Source organism: Rhinopithecus roxellana, chromosome 19 (assembly GCF_007565055.1).
Source record: "Rhinopithecus roxellana isolate Shanxi Qingling chromosome 19, ASM756505v1, whole genome shotgun sequence".
In the NCBI taxonomy this organism is placed as follows: Eukaryota; Metazoa; Chordata; class Mammalia; order Primates; family Cercopithecidae; genus Rhinopithecus; species Rhinopithecus roxellana.
In genome coordinates, this window is record NC_044567.1 from 5,531,008 (window position 1) to 5,552,889 (window position 21,882).

The following is a 21,882-nucleotide window of genomic DNA, read 5'->3' on the forward strand; positions in this document are numbered from 1 at the left end:
AATTTTCATAAAACAACAAGGAATTTATTGCATTTCTTCATGGCTGCTCCACCAGCAACCCTTTTCTCAGTCGCCATCTTCTTTTCTTCTCCTTCTCTCTTTTTGGGGAAACCCCAATCTGAGAAGGGGTGAGATTTGGGGAGGCAGGAAATCAGAGTGGAGAAGCCGTAACCGTACAGCTGGGAAGGGGGTTCTTTTCCGAACCTCCCTATTTTCCACAGAAGCTCTGCGCCCTCTTCTAGTAAAAGTCTACCCCAAATCCTCTGCATAGGGACTGTTCTGAGACAATTTGGGGGTGAGGCAGGAGCAGGAGCCGGTGCCTAGAGTTGCCACCTTCATAAGGGCAAAATGAAAGCTTCAGTGTCCCCTCTCCCCCTCTGAACTGGCCCCCTCATTGCTAGCCCTGTAGATGGCAGGACCCCCACCTGTGAGGCTTGCAACATTGCAGGCATGGGGGCCTTAAATCCCCTAGGGCTTAGTGTTTGCCCCAGGAGGAGAAGTGGCCTGGATGGGGGCCAAGGCAGATAGTCAGATTCTCGCCTCCGCAACCCAGAAACTGGGGGAGGGTAAAGCCGGATCCTGGCTTCTCCCGCCCAAATGCAGGCAAGTCCAGGTTCCCTTTGACAGCCCATCCGCTCTGCAGGGCGTTACGTGGTCATTAATGGGGGAAACTGCAGGTTTAGAAGCATTTTACATACAAATTCAAATTCAACAGATTATCCTAAAACCAACCCCCCTCCCTTTTTCTGTCCAAAGTCTGTTTAAATTTAAACAATCCAGGGTTTATAATCGGATAAATACTAAAAATCAGTTCAGCGGATCTAGTTGCATAGACACCATCCTCTAAGTTTTGGTCCTGCAATCAGCGGGTGTTTGGAAGCAAAAAACAAAATAAAAATTCAGCCCGGGTTTCTCAGGTCCCCTGAAATAACCCCGTCTTTCAAGTTGACCTACCAATGCCCAAATTGAGGAAACGAAATAACCTCCCCCCACATATTTTTCCTCCTCTCTCTATGTGCTGCGGAGATGGTTCCAGGCTGCTAGCGGCGGCTGGGAGAGCTGGCGGAGAGGCGCAGAGGAAGCCCCGGGCGTGGCGCGGCCAGGCTCCGAGAGCGGCCGGGATGCGGCCACACCAGTCTGGTAAACTCGCACCGCTCAGGATCTTGCTCCCGGACTCATTCACTTCCCCAACCCCCATTTTAAAGTTTTATTTGGGTCGTCTGTGTCAATTCAGAACGAGATAAATTAAGACAAAGGAAAGTAAAATAAATCGAAATAAAATAAAAGAATAGCTCTTGCCGAAAATGTTTGCCGTGCAAGCAAGAAGCCGTGAGCGCCCTAGCTGGAGGCTGCTCTGCGCTGACTGAGAGGCCTCTACTCCAGGGCCTGGCCTCTACCCAACGCCACCCAAGAAGCCAGAGTGGATTTGGGTGTTCATTTTCCCTTTCCTTCCACTATTCCTTCATATGGGGCCTAGCAGCTTGGATTTCAGCTCCGTCTTTGTGCCTGGTCTGCAGCCCAGATCCAGATCCCGCAGCTTGGTTTCCAGGTCTGAATGAGGAAGCGCGTTTGTGAAATTGTGAGGTTTTTGTTTTGTTGTTTTGTGAGCGTGTGTGACTAAGCATGTGGGCTCCTGAATGCGTTTACTTGGGGGCAAATGTGAATCTGTGTTTATAAGCCAGTGTGTGAATGTACGTTGGTATCAATGTGTCTGCGAGTGTGAATGTGTGTTTACTTGTGAGCGTATGGGAACATGAATGCATATGTTCTGGGCGTGGGTTTGGTATTATGTGAATGCCTGTATGTTTATTTGTTAACATATGGATAGGAGTGTTTGTGACTGTGACAGTGCGTATCTGATGTCAGCCTGTAACACATGTGACTGTGCAACATGTATGTCAATGTGTGTAAAAGCGTGTAAAGGGAATGCATGAGTGCAATATCGGGGTTCACTAGTTGGCAGCCCCCAGAGCAGGAGGCACCACCAAGAAAAAGAACAAACTCAGCACAGAAATGAACCTGCATCACAAGTCAGAGCCAAGGGGCTCTGGGAAGCTTACTCATCGCTAAGGCTGAACCCTTTCCCAGCTTTAGGAAGACACAGAAAATAGGGCATCTGTTTATTTTTAATTGGGTTTTATTTTTCCATCCTTTAGATACACATAGAATGTAAAAGGGAGCACGGGGCCGGGGGATGGGGAGCAAGGAGCAGCAGCCAGGCGCTTGGGGAACACGCGAGTGGTAGGTTTTGGGGCTCCCTAAGGCCCCTTGGTGCCACTACTGGGAAGGCGGAGGCTCAGGAGGGCAGGCAACCACAGGGTTAGTCCAGACCCACAGTCCACAAGACAGCATTAAAGAGGGCTTACAAAACAGCAAGATTTTACAAAGACCTTACAATAGCAACATAGAAAAGGGGAGGTAAATTCCAGAAAGCTACAGAACAGGTAGATAATATCCTTCTCATATTGTACAAAAAAACCAAACCTGACAGACTTTCCTATAGGTAGTATTTTTTCAGTGTTGAAAAACCAAAATTTCACCTTTCTCCTTTAAAAATGTTTTTAAACTCCTTTCATTTAAATAGTTTTTTGTTTTTGTTTTGTTTTTGTTTTTAACTTCCCTATTTGATTTGAGTTTCCTGATTCAGCTCCCAGAGCTGGGCTTCTATTCCTCTCCCTTTCTCATGTCTCTTCCTCTGCCCTTTCTCTGTCCCTCACTCTTCCTCTTCCTCCTCTGCTTCAGCCTTGTCCTGGCCGGTGGTCCCGGGACCAGCGATCTTGTTCTCCTTTTTCCACTTCATGCGCCGGTTCTGAAACCAAATCTTGATCTGTCTTTCCGTGAGGCAGAGCGCGTGCGCGATCTCGATGCGCCGCCGCCGAGTCAGGTAGCGATTGTAGTGAAATTCTTTCTCCAGCTCCAGGGTCTGGTAGCGGGTGTAGGTCTGGCGGCCTCGTTTGCGGTCGGTTCCTGTGCACAGTATTTAGAGGAAAATCAGTGAGTAAAATCATACAGAATACGCCAAGAGAGTGTCCACCTCTCTTTTAGACCCTATATGTAATCTGAAGTCGAAGGGTGAAGAAGCCCATTTTCCCACTAAACCAAATTCTGGCTTTCCATACCCCAGCCCTTACTCCAGCTGCAGTTTCTCCTAATTGCATAATTTTCTACAGGCTTCTCAAGGCAAACATTCCTATTTTCCATCCAAGAAGTCTTTTTCAGCCTGGAGCTTCTGAACCCAGGAAAGTAACCTGCTGGCTCTTAAAAGGCTCTGCTCCTAAGGGGTGCAAGTGGGATGAGGGGAGGTTAAACCTCCTTTCACTCTCTGGGATCAAGGACCCTAAACCCCCTCTTTTGAATGCTGATCTGATGGTCTTTCAAGTAGAGACCAACAGAAACCATGCAAGTGACCCTGAAGTGGGGTGCCAGGCCTGGCTTGAGAGCATTTCCCAAGAAGAAAAGGAGACAAAGGGGCCCCAAAGGCCCAGTCCCCCCAACTCATCCCCAGCATGTTGTGGAATGAGAAGGTAAGAATTTGCAGATTTCGTTGGAGCAGAGTTGGTCTGACAGCAGTGACCCTCTGATGATTCTTTTCCAGTGAGTGGCTAAGCTTCAGCCAGGGCCAGGCTGTCCTGCTTGCCTGCTTGCCTGCTTGCCTAGACAGCCCAGCTCTCTAAAGCAATCTTTGGGCCTCCAGGAAGGCACAGGGGAAGAGGAGAGACAGCAGCCTGGGATAGGATGGAACATGGAGTATCTGGGTGGTGGGGGCTGAAGGGTAGAGGGGAACTTCTGCGTTAGGCCCAGAACCCTGAGGAGACTGAAAGAGGTGCTGATGTCAGCCCTCCTAGGAAGGAGACAGGGGAGGAGGGGCTAGGGGCCCTAGTTTCAAGTTAGATAAAAGCCAAGCTGAAATGCTTATGAGCAGAAAAAGTGGGGCTTTGATAAATCAACTGGAAAGGCAGTTAAACTATGGAGCAGGTAAAGGGGTCTATAACCACCAATACTGATGGTGTGAGAGCCGGGCTCCTTCTGGCCCCTGATCATCACTGGGTTGCGTGCCTCTGACCATGAGTCTTGGGTCTTCTGGACTTTGGGGCTAGCTCCCACGTTCATCTGCTTTGAAACAGTGCAGAAAAGGACGTCTGGATCAGACTTGGCAGGGACTCCATGGAACCTCAGCCTCTTGGGGTTCCTGTAGCAGCTGGCTGAGTGAACTGCACTCCCTAAGTTTTTATTTGGCTCCAGAGAGTCCTAGCCCCTCCCCCAAGAAGAGAGCCACTTATCTGGATTGACACCTCCAAACTTGGCCAGTTCTTTAGGGATTCCTAGGAGCCCTAGGAAGAGCACCTGAGGAAACCAGCTGCACTCCCATGAAGCCTCTGTCCCTTTCTAGCTCTCCTGTTCCACTCCCCCACCCAAGTTCACTGGGATCAGGAGGCTCATCTCCCTTGGCCTCAGCCCCCTCCCTCCACCTGCCTCTCTAGCTCTGTGTCCCTGGTTGGGTCCTTTTCTCCTCCCGCCAGACCTCTACAGCCCACCTCTAATTGTCCTGATGGGAATAATGGGGGAGCGGGGTTGGCTGGAAAGGAAGGGGGAGGGGAGAATTGCTTAGCGCTATGGCCCCCTCCCCCATACCTTATCCGAGCTGGGGCAGTGGGACACACCCAGGGCTGAGAGCCTTAGCTGGGAAGGGGGGAGAAGGGGGGAGACCCTAATAGCTATTCTCTGCAAACACTGGCCTTCCTCCGCAAGACAAACGGCCTCGTCTCCAGCCCGTGCCGGCACTGCTGATAAATATTTAAAGCTAAAAGGCCGAGAGGAAGGGTGGGGGCGGGCTGGGGGCTCGCAGCGCCGTGGTGTCGGCGAAGAGAGATCCGCCGGGAAGCAGAGCGAGCCTGAGAGCACCGAGCAAATATGGGGGCGGGGACGGCCTGCTGGGTCGCGGCCCAGTGGGTGCAGGCTTCCAGGCCGACCTCCGGCTGGGGAGCAGTCTGGACGCGGAAAGGGGCGCCCTGCCGGGAAGGGGGCGCCTTCCGGGTAATGTGCCCCGGCCCCTGGGGCTCGGGACAGCTCGGTGCGCGGCGTTACCTGAGCTTCGCATCCAGGGGTAGATCCGGAAGTTACTCTCGGCCGCCAAGTCCGAGTCCCTCTGCTCCTTGGCGCCCGCCGCCTTGGCGGAGTCGCCGGGACACACCCCGGAGAGGTTCTGCTCAAAGGGCGCGCAGTGCATGTTGAAGGAACTCGGCTCCAGCCCGTAGCCGGCCGCGTAGACGCCGGCCGCGCTCTGGCCCGCCATGCCCCCCCCGCCGGGGTACAAGCCCTGCATCGAGGCGGCGAAGGAAGCGCCCGAACCCGCTCCATAGCCCGGGCGCTGGGGGTTGGAAGCAAACGCACAAGAAGTTTGTTCGGGGAAGGCTCCGGTAGCGAAAACCGAACTTGAGGCTGGATATTTAGAAAATAAAGCATTCGCATAATACAATGAACTCATAATTTGGCCGGATGATTTGTAGGCAGGGACGTTTTAGTGTCGGTTTTACGAGATTCCTTGATATATTACAGAATTAGAGTCCAGATTTACACCAAAAAGGACCCCCTTTTTCCTCTCCGGACCACGTGACCCCCGCCCACGTGACGTCCCCTCCGCCAATGGCCGGGCCGCCTCCCCACGGCTCCCGGTAATACGGAAAAAATTGTGTGGCGTTGGATTTATAAAATATGATCAATAATGAATGGGATAGCCGAACCCTGTGGATTGGGGCTAGGGGCTCAAGGGCCGCTGCCGACTCCTGCGGGCTGGAGGCAGCTTGCAGGCGAGATTTGGGGAGGAAGAGATTGAGTGGAAGGGAAAATAACCTCGGGGCGATCCGTGTTGTCATCCCCCCCCCATCCTCTTCAGCCCGTTACCGAGCGAGAGACAAACGCAGGGATTGAATGCACGCAACTGGGTGGGTGGGTGCTTGGGGCAGGTCTGTTCTTTATTAATCCGGGGCAATTGTGCACGGCAAGGCCTTTTGGGGAAGTTGGTCCGGTTCTCCCAAGACGAGGAATGAGGCGAGCCTGGCTCACGGCTCTGTCTCTCTTGGTGCCCCAGATATGCGGGCGGAGATGGAGCAAGGCTTCCTAGGTGCTCCTAGGGCACAGGATCCAGCCCACGGGCCTTGAACGCTGCAGTTTCTGGTGGCAAAAAAAAAAAAAAAGGGTTTGAAAGTCAAAGAAAGAAAGGGGTTGGGTGGGTGGGGAGAGAAAGGAAGGGTGGAGGGTGGACCGGGCGCGCTGCTCTCCCGGTTCCCGGAGGCGGATGCCTCAGTGGAGCGTGACTACCAGAGAAGCAGAGGCAGCCAAGGAAGGAAGGCAGCCAGCCATGGCCTCAGAACAGAGCGAAGGTGGCCAAGCCCCAGAGAGGGAGAGGCAGGGAAGAGCGGTCTCCCTTCTCCTGCTCCCCCAACAACAAGAGTCCAAGGGGGAAAAAGTATGCTCAGCAGGCCTGCACTCCACCTTTATGCCTGCCACCCACCCCCACACCTCCCCCCCCCACCCCTGACACACACACACTCGGGAGGACACACAGCAAAACAAAGAGGGAGGTGGCAGGGGACACAGCCACCAGCCCAGCCGCATGTCTCCAGCGTGGCCTGGGCGCCCTGGTCTCCTGGGCAGGGCAGCCTCGGAACGCGAGAGGAGGGGGTTTCTCTTGGCTCCCCTCCCTCGTTTTTCTCTCCTCCAATCAGGCGCAGCCGCCTCCCTCACCCCCAGCGCCCCTGGGCCGAAGGACTCGCACCACCTGCCTCCAGCCCCCGCCCCCTCCTCTCTGCGGCCTAGCCTCAGCAGGCGCAGGAGCCCTGTGACAGGCTCCCCACAGGTTCTGCAAGGCACCCGGAGCAAATGAGGAGCTCTGGCCGGGCCAGTCTCGGGTTCTCGCTTGTAAACTTTATTGTAACTCTTCCGCCCTTTTCAGGCGCAGACAACAGAACAAAGTATAGAGGAACAACAAAATATATAATTAGCCCTCCCTCCCCCCCCATAAAGCAATTCACGGATACAGGATACATTCTCTTCACAGTAAACCTAAGAACACTTGTAACAATTGCCCACAGCGCGCATGCTAACTAAAGTAACCTCTTTTGAGAAACACTTAAGACAAAATTGTCAAACCAAAGGGGGTGGGTGGAGAGGAAAAGAGAGAAGCCAGAGAGAAAGCCAGCGAGCTGGGGGGTGCAGCGAGGAGAGAGGATTGGGAGGGGAAATGAGGACGCAGCGAGAGAGAGAGAGAGAGAGAGAGAGAGAGAGAGAGAGAGAGAGAGAGAGAGAGAGAGAAGGGAGACAGAAAGAATTACGGCGTGAATAGGCAGTTTCATGTTGTTGGGAGAACTTAGCAGAAATCGGTACCTCGGTCATTACAAAGAAGCACGTTCAAAGGAAAAAAAGACCATTGCACAAGGAGGCTTTTTACATGGGGTGGGGAGGGGCATGGGGGGCTCAGCCGGGCCTTGGCCGCTCAGCCTCACAAGGCGAGGGAGTCCTTGCTTAAATCCTTTTCTTTCCCCCCCGGCCCCCGAAAGAAGGGAAGGAGATCCACGGTAGCTCACACACAGAAGCTATTACGAGATACTACCACTAGCGGGGACTGGCGCGGCGGGGGACGCTGCGGTGGGAGGCCCGGCTCCTGGCCCCGCTAGCGGGGCGAGAGCTCTTTCGGGCAGGGGCGCGGGGCGGCGGCGCGGCCGGGACCCGCGGACGTGCGGGCGGCCGCGGCCCTGGCAGTCCCAGCTGGAGCCTACTTCTTGTCGCCCTTCTGCGCGTCGCCCTCGTCTGCCGCCTCTGGGGCCCGCTCCAGCTTCTGTTTCTCCAGCTCCTCCTGCTCGCATTTGCTACTGGGGAACTTGTCTTTGTTGTTCTCTTTTTTCCACTTCATCCTCCGGTTCTGGAACCAGATTTTGACCTGTCTCTCTGTCAGTCCCAGGGCGTGCGATACCTCGATTCGCCGCTTGCGAGTCAGATAGGGATTAAATAGGAACTCCTTCTCCAGCTCCAGGGTCTGGTAGCGGCTGTAGGTCTGTCGGCCTCGCCTGCGTCCGGCGGCTGCTGGGAATGGGGGAAAGGGCGAGACAGAGGGGAGGGGAGGGTGGGGGAGGGTGCAGAGACGGAGAAGGTTGGAAGATTCGTGAACGAGCCTAGGAGACCAGTATAATAAGGGCAGGGGACCTTCTACCCCGTGCGGGGGCGGGGGGCGCGAGAAGGCCGCGGTCAGCGGAGGAGGAGGGGCGAGGGGGATCAGACACCAGTGAATTTAAGGGAGCCAGAAAGGGGAGCCCCCTCCCCTGGTAACCAGCACCAGAGTTGGGTAGGAGGTGGTTCAGATCTATTAAAAGTGCCATAAACTTTAGGAGGAAGGATGTGAAGGAGGGGGGAAAATAAGAATAAAAAAGCCGGGTGGGGACGAATGAACCCACCTTGAAAAATCCCCAGAGCCTCTGCCCCAGAAGAAAAGTTTCTTCAGGGTAATTAAACTATAAAGCAATTGAGAAGTGCAAAAGTTGAGCGCCCCCACTCCCACCACCCTCTCTTCACTACCCCCCATAAAACAGTAAACGGGGGAAAAAAAAAAAAGAAGAGGAAGAAGAAGAATAGTAAGGCAGGGTGAGGGGTTTATAGATTCAGGAAATGTTTCTAAGCGACCCTCTTAAAGGGAAAGAAAAAAGAAAGAAAGAAGAAAGAAAGAAAGAAAGAAAGAAAGGGAAAAAGCGGCAGGCCATCGGAACGGAGCCGGCAACTCTTCCAGAAGCTGGAGGAAATGCGCCCTGGCCTGCCCGGCCCCCTGCCCGGCCTTGGGCCCTCCCGGCCCCCTCCTGCCCCTGCCGGCCCCGAGGCGAGCTCACCTTGCGGGCGCATCCAGGGGAAGAGCTGTGTGGGCGACGGACTCTGCTCGGAGCCCTCGGCCTCCTCGCCCAGGCCGCTGGCGGCGGCAAGCTTGCAGTCTGCGTACTGCACCAGGTCTGGATCCTGCGCACCGAATAGGCTCTGGCGTTGCAGCGGGTCGTAGCCGTAGAAATTGCCGGGGTCCCCGTGGCACGCCACGGCGCACGGGTTCTGCTGGTAGGGAGCCGTGGACAGCGACGACGGCCCGTGGTAGAACTCCTGGATTTGCGAAGGGTGCTGGAAGCTGCCGCCGCTGCTGGGACCGTACACCACGGTGGGTCGGCCGCCCAAGTCCTGGGCGAAGCCGCAGTCATAATAATTGGGGCGCAGGGACTCCCCGGTTTTGTATTTGGAGAACAGTGAGTTGACGAAATAAGAGCTCATTTTATTGAATTTTGAGGCGGCGGCGGCGGCGGAGGCTGTAGTTGGGGGCTGTTGGGGAGGGGGTGGGGAGGGGGAAAGGGAGGGAGAGAGAAAAAAAAACGCGGATTCGCCGGCTCCTAGTCACCCTCGCCAGGAAAGGAGAGGGAAAGAGAGGAGGAAAAAAAAAGAAAAGAAAGAAAAGGCCAAGAAGATCTCGAAGTCGACACACTTTTTGTGATTTCCAGAAATAGAAAAGGACAGAGAAGCCTCCAAAAGTCTAAGCTTGCATGGCAGCCGCGGCTCGCTCGCCCTCCCCCCACCCCCCACCCCCCAAACAAAAATATACCGCCACTTAAAGAGGTCCTCGCTTTACATTTCGAAGAAGGGATGCCAGTTCATAAACAGTTTTCGGTGATTTACTTCCCTGCAAATGAGTTGTTTCATATTTTGCACTGTCTTTTCATGATCATTTGCATCCATTAGAGACCCCGCATCCTATTGGCTTCTTCGTACTCCTCCCGGACAGAACGCAGAGCGAGGGTGAGAGCGAGAGAGAGCGAGCGAGAGAGAGAGCTAGAGCGAGAGAGCGCCAGGGAGTGAGGAGAGAGCGGAAAAAAAAAGGAGGGGAAGAAAAAAACACCCAGGGAGAGAGAAGGGGAGAGGGGGAGAGAGGGGGAGAGGGAGAGGGGGTGAGAGAGAATGAATACGGATTAAATCTGTTTAACTACCTACATTAATGAGATATCTCTCGCCTCACAACAAATCAAATACCTTCGCAGACCACCCCCAAAGACTGATGTGGGGGAGTCACGGAAAAAAACACGCACACACACATACACTACGCGCCAGGCGTAGGCACGTTGTTAATTTCGCGATTTTAACGAGGCAATTGGAGTCTTTCTAAATGTCAGGGTCGCTTCGGAAAAATGTAAAAGAACACCGTTTAATTGCGCCGAGTTTTAAAAGGTCCTATAAATGTAATTGGTATTTTAATACAAGTTATCAAATCATACAGCTTCCTCTCCTAAACATATTTTCAAACAAACGAGGTAGTCATATTTAAAGCTTTAATGATCAATTTCCTTATTATTGATAAAGGTTTAACTATCGTGTGGAGGGAATTGGCTGGGTAACCGGCCCCCCAAAAAACGGCTGTAAACTCTTTAACAAACTATAAAACGCAATAAAGCCGGAGTCTGTTGTTGTTTATGCCGCAGCGCATAAAAGCTGTTAGCATTTTACGAGTTCTTTCCTCTACAGCTATAAAACTGCAGCTTCGATCGCCCCCGCCGCCCGACTGCAGCACGGTGGGGGTGACGAAGCCGAGATGAGAATGATTATGGGGATTTTTTTCGGCACAAACGGTGACTTTTCTGAGATTTTCACCTCCTTCCATCCTGGCAAGCACCTGCCCCCACCCCTTCTCTGGAGCCCCCAAAAGGTCCCCTCTCTGCCCTGCCCTCTCTGCCCTGCCCTGGCCAGTCACAAAACTTCCTCTCATTAAACAAATAAGCAAAGATTTTCTGTGAAACAGGGATCTGGGAGATCTTAAGAAGGGAACGGGAGGGAAGAAGAAACTTTCTGGTTAATGAGCAATGGTTGAAGCACAGAGCAAAGTTCGAGCTGCCACTGCCGATTCTGCAGGTTTGTGCAATCTCTGCTTGCTGAAAAGGGGGTCTCCTGAAGGCCCTTCAGCCCAGTCAGCACTTTTGAGGGCAGACTTTGCATGAGGGGAGAGGGCCTGATGCCATCAGAGGGATGAAGCCCCACTGGGCTACCCCACAAATGCACCTCAGGACCCAGTAACCAAGCCCAATTATTAGCAGCTCCCAACCTTCTCAGGCCGACCCCCACACCTTCTGCAGTGCCCTAGGGTGAGAGGGCACCACTGAGCCCATCAACGCATCAAAAGAAAAGAAGGTTGGGTATCAGACCCTGGCACCTGGCCTTGGTGTCTGCTGTCCTATGCTCTCAGCCACCCTAGGCAGTGCCTGCAGAGTATGTGTTTGGGAGGCATCTATTAGTCCTCAGTGTCCCCAAGACCTTTTGAGCCAGTCATCACTTAAACTGACTTGGGTGTGGGATTCAGATAGAGCAAGGTTGCTAAGTCCCCCATTTTCTCTCCTTTCCCCTTGGGGAGCTTCTGGTTAAACCTGGCTCTCCCTGCAGACCTGGGGACCAGAGGCCTGAACACAGAAAGCTGGAACAAGCTGACTGGGTGCCACACTCTGTGGCCACTGCATTCCTTGCCTACCCGGCCTGACGATGGTGGTGGCCAGGCTTTAGAAGGCCCCAGTCTGAGGGTCAGAACCAATAGCCTCCTGTAGCAGTAGATTGGTAAGGGAGATGAAGGAGAGAAAGAAAGAAAATTTTGAGCAACAGAAGTGGAGGCTTTACAAATACATTCAATCCATTGTTTATTCAGGAAACAGTGGTTTGTTTTTTGACGGGCACCTTTTGGGGACCCCATACACCCCAACATTTGTAAAAATGAAACTCACTTTTCCAAAGGGAACCTTACCAGTGAGGTCATTTAGTTCTTCAAAAGTGAACCCAGAAGAATGAGAGAGGGGCTAGAAGGGGGAGAGAGGTAAAGGAAAGGAGGAGCGGAGAGAACCAGGGCTTTGAATTTTCAGCGCGTGGCTGAAGGGACCGTGAGGCAACGGAGGGCCGAGTTAAGTTGTTGCCGAAGCAAACATTTTTATCAAGTGCAGAGGATTTTATGGTCATTATTTGAAAACTCACCGGCGAGATACACATTCAATGGCTTGTTCTAAATTATCTCTACACCGTGCCAGAAATTCCTGATGGAAGGAAAATATTTCTATTATGGGGGGGGGGGGGGACAAGAAAGAGCGAGGAGACAATTTATAAACACCCAGCGGAGGGCAGATTTATTAGAGAAATTCAAGTTGAGGAGAAACTCCGCTTACCTCCTTACACTGAGTCCTGGTGGGGGAGAGGAGATGTTGCAGCTGGGGTGATTTTGAAGGGGAGGGTGTATCTATTGCTGGCGCAGTTTGTCGGATGGAAGGCAGGGATCCGGCGGGGCGGGGAGGACATAGGAGATTTCGAATGCAAGGGGCTGTGGACAGTCACCAAGGTGCGGGTCTCAAAACGAAAGTGCCCGGAGTCCAGACCTCCAGCTGCTCAATGAGGAAAGGACCGGCGCCCCCAAGTTTGCCTGCGGCCAGGGCCAAGGCGCGCGGAAGCCGCAACTCTCACCTGGAAGCCGAGGAACCCAGGGAGAACCGAGCTCCAGCGTCCTGACGCCGCGCCCGCCTTCGCGCCCATGGGAAAACGCGCATTCTTTGGGGCCGCGCAAAGCATCTAGAGGCGATATCCGAGCTTTCCCGCACCCCGCTGCCCTGGGGAGCCCCTGCCCCGTGCCTAGGTCGCCCTGCGCGCGCCCAGCCCAGCACCAGACTCATACAAAGGCACCAGAGCTTGCGCCGGTGCGAAGCCGCCCTGCCGGTTCTGAGCACCTCCGAATCCCCACAAAAGCTATGGCTCCATTCCCCCACACAAATTGGGGGGTCTCGGGCTGGCTTATGCGATTGATTTCCTCTCCAGTTGGTGGGCAGCCCGCCTCAGGGCAGCTGCCTCTCCATCCTACCTTCTTTTGCCGACTCGCCCCTCTCACCTGACCTGCTCACCCGCATCCAAGGACATTCCTTTCGCCTCCCTTCACGGAAAATCTCGTTTTTTCGAATCAATTCTCCTTTTGGATTTGGACCCATTATTCCTATTATTACTATTATTCCCCGTTTTCACTCATTTGTTGCCCTACGGAACACAGCAACTGGATGAGAAGCACTGAGCCCTCCTCGTGGGGAAAATTCAGAAATTGACCATTTGAGAAGATGGGGGAACACTACTATAAATGAAATCTATAAAATGGGGGTAAGGCCATAAAGAGCCCTATTTTTTTTTTTTTTTATTGGGGGCAAATTATTCATGACTTTTGGTAGCACTCAGTTCCTGGATTCACGGCCGACCAAGGCGCGGTACCGGGCACAGACATCCTGAGCCGCCGCTCCCGGGAGTTTCACATGGAGCAAGGGTGCCATCTAGCGGTTCCTTTGCGAAAAGGCGCCGCAGCCACCGGCTCCACCAGTTTTCTGGGAGAGTAGCCGCAGAAGCGGCCGGCAGGAAAAACTTTCATAAGTAGCAGGAAAGGGGGAGGGATAGGGAGCGGGCGTCGAAATCAGGAAATGGTGCATGAAATTGTGTGGATCAGCTAAAAAACAGAAGAAAAAGAAAAAGAAAAAACACCACACAGTGAAGGAAAGAAAAGCCCTACGCTTTTTTCTTTCTACGTACACCTTCCACCCCTGCCCCTAATTTCTAGTGGAGACCGCAAACCAGTGCGTCCCTTGTGGCCTGTAAAAAGGGGGACCGCGCACTTTTCAAACTTCACACGACTGTTCCAAATTCTGAGGAGAAACAATTGGGCTTTTTGTCGTCGGGGGAGAGGAGGACTGACAGGATGGGATGAGACTGTAAAAGAATCAAGAGGCTGCCCGCGCCCAGACGTCTGGCCCCGCCGGACCTGCGTGTGTGTGTGTGTGTGTGCACGCGCGCAGGAGACTCCTCGTTTCGGACGCCTGATTTTGGTGGGGGTGTGAAGAACAAAGACAAAAGTCCCAATTGCAATCTCTGAAGCATTTGCGACAACAGAGTGTTCTTCCCTGGCTTCTCCCTTCTCCCTCTCTGCCCCCAGCCCCCCTACCCCCCGCCCCGGAAACCCGGAGTCCCGCGTTCTGGGCGTGTGAGGGTGAAGGCTGCCGGAGCGCGGCCGCGGCCTTCCCATTCGCCCGCCCGGCCGGCAGCCCCGGCCCAGCTGCGGCTCTCTCAGCTCCGGAAAGTTTCCCCTCGCTGTTTGCTTTGCTGCTGTTTAGTTTCTTAACCTTCAGAAATTTATACGCTATAAACTTTTATAGCGGTCATATTCTTTTATAGCTGCGCACACGGCATTGAATTCCTCTCCCGGCTTCTCTCTGCCTCGCACTCTGGCGGTCTCCCTCTCTGAATCTCTCTTTTATGACAACTGATTTCCCCATCTCCAGCTTCCGAGCCTCCGCATCTTCGCCTTTGTTTGTCTTTAAAGAAGCAGCCCTGGGCTGGGGACCCAGACGCTGCCGGCAGAGGCCTCTCCAAGCGCCCTCGCCCCTACCACGCAGCACTCCCCTCTGTTCCCCTCTGTTCCAGCCTCGCTGAGCGTTTGCTTTAGGCAGAAACCGACGTTCTGTGTTTGCTGTCAGCACTGGCTGGGCCTGGGTAGCCCAGGATGGGGCAGGAGCCTGGTCTACACCAGCAGTAAAGTTAGATTCATTTTGTATCCCCAATGAAACCCTCCTTGGAGGGTGCCTGTCCGGGCCTGCCTGACGCCGAGTTCCTCTTTCTCCTGCCTCCCGCCCTTTCTCCGATCAGTTCGTCCTTTCGTTGGAGGAGGGTAGGCCTGGCCTTTTCACTTGCAGGCTCCCTTCACTCGGGCCATGCTTTGTTCCCAACTTTACCCCAACCCGCAGGGTCTCCGTGGGCCGCAGTGTTGTCGGCTTGGGTTGGGGAGAGGCTCCTGCGGAAGGCCGGCTCGGGAGCGCCGGCCCGGCCGAAGTGGAATCCCAAGGCCTGGATGAGAAGCGCAGGCTGCCCAAAACTTTAGGCTTCATGAGAGACTCTGGCGAAATCCCTCAGTCTGAGAGGGACAAAAAGGTGCCTCTTGAAACTGAGTTTAATTCTGGGGTCCTTTTGGGAGGTGAATTTTTCTACTAACACATTTCTGCTTCACACTCAATGCCCTCTCCACCCTTTGCAGGGGTGCTTACCCAGGTCTCAGCCCCTACCAACCCAACCCAGCTCAGACCAAGGCTGCTACCCTGTGGCTCAAACTGGAGCCTCCAACCCCAGCTGGGGGCCGAGAACCCTAAGGGGTTGGCTCCCTTTGAATGGAAGGAAGGAGAGTCCAGCCTTCTGGAGGCCTCTGTCTAGACCTAGGCACCCTGCTGCAGGGAAGAACAGAGGGAAATTACTGTGTTCCTCCCCTACATCATATTTTAAAGTGGCCAAACTAAGGTGGCATTCTCAGGAGCTGCAGGAAGACCTACCTTCCCTCCTATTCTCAAGTCAGTGAGGAGGTCTCAGGACCTCATTGCTCTCCAGACCCTGTCCCCTCTCCAGACAACCCACATTTCCTCCCCCCACCCCACCTCCAGTTTTCCAGTTTTCCTGTTGGAAGGCTCTTGATCAGTTTAACCAGTAGTCTTGGGACCTGGGGTCTGGGACTGGCTCTCAGCTCCACCTCTAGAGAGCTCTAAAGGGGACCTTGCCCTGCAGGGTCTAAGAAGAAACCTCCTGAACTCAGCTATCTTTTTTTTTTTTCCAAGCCTTTCTCCTGACAACTGGGATCTCTACCTATGGTCAGGCCCAGAGAGCCAACACAGAATAAGACACAGGAGAGATTTATTTTCTATAGTGATATATATTTTTTGTTCTTTTTCTTTTTTCTTCCAAAACAAACAATTAGAGCTCTAGGCCCCTAGCCCTCCCCACTCCCACCCAGAACCCTCCCATATAATCGACAACTGAAAACAAGCGAGACAATCACCCCCAAAGAAATCACGAAACACAAGCACAATTTCACGACAGCCACCGACAAAGCAAAAAACTTCTACTGTAATGTCCCCTTGCAGGATCAGGAGAAGCAGGAGCAAGAGTCTAGGAATTGAAGGGGAATGAGAAGTAGAGGAGCAGGGGGAGGAGGGGAAGCAGAGAGTAAGCTTCCATCTGATGCTTAGGTGCGATTTTGCCTCTTTCCTTTGCACGCGGGACTGTTCCCCAGAAGCGCGCGCACGCACCAGCCGCGCAGATCGGCATCCAGGCCCATGAAGCAGGAGGCAAAGCCCGGCCCTGGGGCCGGTCACCTTTGACGCTGGGGCTGCAGCCGCCAGGCCCAGGGCTCCTCCGCGTGGGTCGAGAAGCCGACGGGATTCGGAGGAACGCGCAGAGCTTTGCGCGCTGGGGCCATTGCTCCTCCCTGTCCCAGACCACTTGTCCCGGAAGGGAGCTTGGGAATCGATTCACAATAAATTTTCATTCGGACTCTCCTGGCCTGGCTTTCCTGTCTACAGTGGGGTTTGACCTAGCGGGGAATGGAGGGTGGAGGGGGTTTTCTACAAGGGGCGGCTTTACTCGCGGGTGCAAGGTGGATTCGAGAGTTGGTTTCAGAGCTAGGGAGGATGCGGAAGAATGCAGGGCCGGTCGAGAGTAAGAGAAGCTACAGTCTGTCAAGTGGTGCACAGATGAACAGGACAACATTGTCAAGGCTCTACGACCCACAGTTTGACCTTCTTTTGTTGGAAGGAGAGGGAAACATCATGCAGAATTAAACATTTCCTGCAACAAAATGTACATGTTGGTGGGAGGTGGCGAGTAGCTCCACCTAAGATACCTTCATAAAACCAAGTGCTGCCTTTTCTTGTACTTTCTAGCCCACCAGCTTGGGGGCTAGGTTTGCCCCATCTTCCCCATGGCCCTTGGCCTGAGAATAGTTGGCAACTCCATGGGGATGGTATGGCAATGCTGCAGCCTTTGGGCTGCAACACCTCACTCAGGAATCTGCCTCTAGACATCTCCCCAGTGGGTATTTGCATCAGGGGTAGAATCCGGGCTTGCCCGATGATCTGAGGGCTGTTTTGCCAAATTTGGTGTGCGATGGTCTGCATCTGGAGCCTCACTTCACTTGACTGAAGGGTGGTTGTGAGCTTGCCCCATTATTACTGTGTGGGTGTCTGCTGAGCTGTGTGGAGTTGGAGTGTCCCTGGGTGACTTTTGGGTGGGTGTAGAGAAGAAACAGGCAAGCTGGAAGTGAGGGGCTAGGACTTCCCGGAAAAATTACAGGGCATACTAGGAGCTTGACTAGGGTCTCTCTTTCCTTGTGGCCAATCACATTCTTAGGAACCAGCTACTTCTATCTTCTAAATCAACAAAACTTTCTCCTGACACCCAGGGAGAAGAGAGAGACAGGTAAGGGCAAAGGAAAGGAGAGAGGCTCTAGGTGCAGATAAAGGACTTGGAAGAGAGACTCCCTTCCCCATTCACTTGAATACATCCCAGACAATGCTGGCTTTGCAGTCGTCACATAAATAAGAGTGAGATGGGGAAGAGCTGGGGAGGACTGGGGGTAATCTTTAATCTTTACTCTTTGCCCTGCTCCTTATTCATTTTCTTCATTTTCATCCGCCGGTTCTGAAACCAGATTTTGACTTGTCTCTCACTCAGATTGAGGAGTCTGGCCACTTCGTGCCTACGGTCCCTGGTGAGGTACATATTGAACAGAAACTCCTTCTCTAGCTCCAGCGTCTGGTATTTGGTGTAGGGACAGCGCTTTTTCCGGGAGGAGCGAGCGTGCAGCCAGTTGGCGGAGGGGTTGGCTGAAAGAGAAGCAGCGATAGAATCAAAGAAAGGAAAGGGGTTGAAGGGCCCCAGACCAAGAGGGCACACCCTTGGTCTCCACTCCCCATCTTGCATTGGAGAAGAGGCCACCTGGGCCTTCAAGTTCTCAGGAAGGGTGTCACAGATGGGCCAGCCACTGCTATAGACACCTCCAGTTGAGAGGCTGTGTGGAAAGGATGGAGCCAAACGTGAGCCCAGGCTTGTTCAACATTTCCAAAGCTCTGCCTACATCAAGTTCCCTCTCAATTTTTCTCCACTTGGGTCCAAACTGCTTAGGACTCAGGTCAGAGTTCAGCATGGTTGAAGCCCCACCAGCAGCACCCCCAGGCTGGCTAGGGGTGGGTAGCTGACTTGAAGGGTCCTGGCTCTAGGAGGTGAGAGGAGGATTTGAGTGGGAAAATGAGATGTCTGTTCAGTTACCACATTTGGGGTGTCACTTCACCCCAAGAGACCTTTCAGCCCTTCAGTCCAGTCCCAGTACACCCTGCCTTGATCACAAGCTTGTGTCTCTAGACCACATGGCAGCAGGCATGTGTGTCTGTGTAGAAATCTCCCCCTCTGTTACCACCACACACCACAAATATGGGTCTGCACTTAGAGCCACAAACAGGCAGCACACTCCAATTCACACGCAACGCAATTGCAACCATTTATCAACTCCAGCCTATGGACAGGGGAGTGCCGGGGGCTCACAGATAACTTATGGTTGCAATAGTCTCTCTCCTTTTCAGCTCCTGCTCAGCTCACAGTTTGGCTAACACAAGTTCAGGGAAATTGGGGAGTAAAATTGCTCCAGTCCCAAGGTGGGGAGCCAGGGGTGATGTGGAGGTAAAAGGAAGCCCTTCACAGCACACCTAGCCTTAACTGGTCCTATGTGAGGGCTGGAGGGGAGAAGAGGGTAACTGAGTGGAAGAGAGGAAACAAAAATATATACAGGCTTCTCTTCTTACCCTCTCCCCCTACTCTGGAACTCAAAAAAGTTGCCAAATAAAGCTAAGCCAATTAAAAATAACAGCCACCAGCTACTAGCTTCCTTCCCCCCAAGTGAAAAACACTGGATTTTTTTTGTATATAAAAAAATTTGGTTCATCCTATGCTAAGTACCCTGTCTTACCAATTTGCAGTGCTATTTCCTTAATGTGATTGCCTGGGATGGGACCCGTAGCCGCATTAAATATGAAAGAGGGAAAAAACTGTTAATAATTGATCCTAGCCAAATGGCTGCCTTGCAGTAATGGTCTTTTCAGGCAGAGTTTGGGGTTTTAGGGTGGGGGGTCTGTTTGGGAGTGTGCGGGGAGAGTTGGGGAAGAATGTCTTCCCCAAATGCCAGCTCTTAGGATTTCACCTGGCAGGTTGGAGGTGACAGGACCCTGCAGGGAATGGAGCAGCTCTTTACTCTCTAGTAGGCAAGGATGCACTAAAGAGCCCTGGGGCCACTCCGTCAATGGGAAACCTAGCAGGGCAAGGAGAGACGAAAAAATCCCTACTTCCCAAAAAGAGTAAGAAACGAGGACTTGATCCACCAGCCTGCGAGTCATTGTTTGGGGCTGAGTTCCCTCGCCGATGAGCCCTTCTCAACCTTAAAAATAAGTAATAGGAGAACCCTCTCTTCTTACCTAGTAGCACCTCCCGAAAATCAGCCAGACTTGGCGTTCTGACTGGGGTGCGTTTGAGGAGTGGGAGGTGATGGGAAACTACCCATAAAGGGTAAAGTTCTCCGCCTCTCTGCAACCCTCTCTTCCTCCCACCCCTCCTCTCCCCGGGATGTCCTGATATTCGGAAGCGATTTCCCGACTCCCCAAGAGGCGGACAGCCCGGGCTGGGGCTAGGGAGCCCCGCAGAGAGCAGCGGGGTGGGGAGGGGGGGGGACCGCAGAAAAGGAAGCGGCAGCCCCGGCGAGGACGCCGAGGAGGAGTGGGGCCACCAGAGGGAAGGCTCCCGGGGAGGGGCCGGCGCATCCGGGGAGGGGGCTCAGTCACCGCGTCCTGGGCTTCCCCCGCCCCTCCCGGCGCCGGTTGCGGACTCTGCACGGCTACAGCGCGAGATCTGCTAGGAACAATTCTCCGCCAAGCTGTTGCATCGCAAATAAAATCCTAATGAGCCCCCTCCCCCTTCCCCTTGGCCGGCTTTTACGGTCTGCGCGTGGAGCGGGGAGCTCTGCCAGGCGCACGGTCCCGGGCAGCCCAGTGCGCTGCGGCCCTTGCCCTCGCCAGCTCTCCGCCTCGCTGGCCGCCGGGCCCCCGGCCCCACCAGCTCCTCTCCCGGCCGTGGTCGGTCTCTGGCCGGGCTTTCAGCTGGGGCCTCCGGGAGACAGGGGGAAAGAGGGCCGAGAGAGCTGCAAGTCGATCCCAGAGCCCCTGTTCCCCGCAGGACTTGAAGAAGTGGGGGCAGCGCTCCTCTGGCGGCCTCAGTCTCCCCTTCTAGAGCACGCAGCTTTCCCCCTTCCCTCCGACTTTCCTTCCTCTCCCCTCCTCCTCCCGGCCCGCTCTCCGGCCACCGCCGCAGTTTCCCTTCACATTGTCGGCAGTTTATTGCCTTTCCCCTCCCCGCCCCCCTCCTGGCCTTCGGCCTGGGTATTTCCTCACTTTTTATAACTTACTTTGATCCGGCCTCTCTTTGTCCTCGCTTCCTTCGCAAATTTTATTGTCCCCGTAGCCGGGTCTTTGATTAGACAGCACGGCCTCCCTGCCCGCCGAAGTTTCCAAACTGTACTCAGGCGTGCCCTGTTTAAGCAGCTCCCCAGGCGCGCCCAGCAGCGGCTCCGCCTTCACCGCCGCCTGGCCCTGCCCCGGGGCCGCTTCGCCGCGCGGCGCCGGCTCCAGCCAGGTGCGTAGGTACCTGCTCTCGGCCGGCGGGACGCCCTGGGGCTGGATGTAAGGGTGGTAGACGGACGGCAGGCTCCCGGACGCGTGCGGGCTCAGCGGCGCCCAGGAGGCGCCGAACACCGGCGCTTTGGGCTGGAAGCTGCACGAGGGGAACTCCAGGTGCTCCGCGTGGCCCGGCTGCCGCGGGCTCGCGTACTGGCCAGAAGGAAACTTGGCTGGAGGCGCGTCCTCACTCTCGTGACTTATGATCGAGTCGACATAATAGCTGCTAAGCGTCCCAGAAATGGACATTCTCAGACATTATCCGGGCGCTCGCAGGGGGAAGGGAAGCGCTCGCGCGGCGGCGCCCAAGCAGGGAGAGGTGGCACCCGGACCGGTGTGAGGGCTTTCGGACGCGACCCCCCCAGCCCCCCACCCTCCCACCCCCACCCCCTGCTCAACTTCTCAGCCAACAAAGTACAGTGGAGCAGCCAGGCTCAGCGCTCCTTGCAAAATGATTGGTCAAAGTTTTTCCGACTGCCTGATAAAGCGTCAGCTCCGACATAAATCAATCGGGCGAGGGGGCTGCGCTCTCGCTGTCATCCGTCCGCACCGCATTCCATATCGAGGATGGATTGTTTTATGCTGATGCAATGTGCTATCACGTCAGGGCTCCGGCGGCCACGTAACCTCAGCCCGAGCTGCCGGCTGCCCGGTCCCCCCTCCCGCTGCAGGAAGGGGGGCAGTTCTCGACATGGGGCGGCGGGGGCGGAGGAGAGGCGGAGGGAAGCGGCGGGCTGCCTCGGGAGGGACGCAGGCTGTGGAGCCCTCTCCCCAGGCGGGTCGGGGAGGGAGGGAGAGCAAGGGCGGAGGGAGGGAGAGAGCCCCAGCCCGGGGAGCAGCCACAGAGGCCCGAGAGGATACTGGAAAAGGAGGTGGTCCTGTCCCCCGCAACACACACCTCCACCTCCACCCCGCAGGCCCTCATTTCCTCTTCTCTGTCCCCTTGACAGAAGATGTTTATTAAACAACAGCAGCAGCAGCAGCAATCCACAGGAGATGAAGTAAAAGGATGAGGGGAAAAGTTGGGGATTTTAGGACGTTGTCCGCTTTGGAGGGGGCTCTCTGTGCACTATTTGTAGAGATTTACATGACTGGGAGCTTCCCTGGACCCCTCAGTAGCTGAGGGAGGAAGAGAGAGGTGAAAAAAATGGCTGAGTGTCCAAGAATCCACTATTTGTCCTGAAATTAGAAACTGCTTGAGGTTAAAGGGATCCATCAGGCCCCGGAAACGTGAGCCTAGGAAAGAGTTTAATACAAGGAACCAGAGCGCCTTTACATTTATTGG

General features: G+C 54.4%; 3 protein-coding genes across 6 annotated transcripts; all 3 read right to left on the reverse strand.

Moving 5' to 3' along the window:
* Nucleotides 1-2,591: 2,591 nt before the first annotated feature.
* Nucleotides 2,592-5,594, reverse strand: HOXB7 (homeobox B7). Its single transcript, XM_010359636.2, has 2 exons — nt 5,086-5,594; nt 2,592-2,967 (listed from the first exon to the last, which is right to left on the reverse strand). Exons 1-2 carry the CDS (start codon nt 5,483-5,485, stop codon nt 2,714-2,716), a joined length of 654 nt encoding a protein of 217 aa, XP_010357938.1. The 5' UTR covers nt 5,486-5,594; the 3' UTR covers nt 2,592-2,713.
* A 349-nt stretch (nt 5,595-5,943) lies between these two features.
* HOXB8 (homeobox B8) lies at nt 5,944-9,886 on the reverse strand. Of its 4 annotated transcripts, XM_030923899.1 has the most exons (4): nt 9,623-9,790; nt 8,874-9,345; nt 7,776-8,079; nt 5,944-6,171 (listed from the first exon to the last, which is right to left on the reverse strand). In XM_030923899.1, the coding sequence occupies exons 2-4, from the start codon at nt 9,295-9,297 to the stop codon at nt 6,060-6,062; spliced, it is 840 nt and encodes a 279-aa protein (XP_030779759.1). In that variant the 5' UTR covers nt 9,298-9,345; nt 9,623-9,790; the 3' UTR covers nt 5,944-6,059. The 4 variants fall into 4 exon arrangements, 3 of the variants coding, with proteins under 3 accessions (XP_030779759.1, XP_030779760.1, XP_030779761.1); XM_030923900.1 differs by having other exon boundaries at nt 7,776-8,076; nt 8,874-9,790; XR_004055127.1 differs by having other exon boundaries at nt 6,151-6,171; nt 7,610-8,079; nt 8,874-9,790.
* Nucleotides 9,887-15,737: 5,851 nt separating this feature from the next.
* Nucleotides 15,738-20,935, reverse strand: HOXB9 (homeobox B9). Its single transcript, XM_010359660.2, has 2 exons — nt 20,330-20,935; nt 15,738-17,708 (listed from the first exon to the last, which is right to left on the reverse strand). Exons 1-2 carry the CDS (start codon nt 20,844-20,846, stop codon nt 17,473-17,475), a joined length of 753 nt encoding a protein of 250 aa, XP_010357962.1. The 5' UTR covers nt 20,847-20,935; the 3' UTR covers nt 15,738-17,472.
* Between the last annotated feature and the right edge of the window lie 947 nt (nt 20,936-21,882).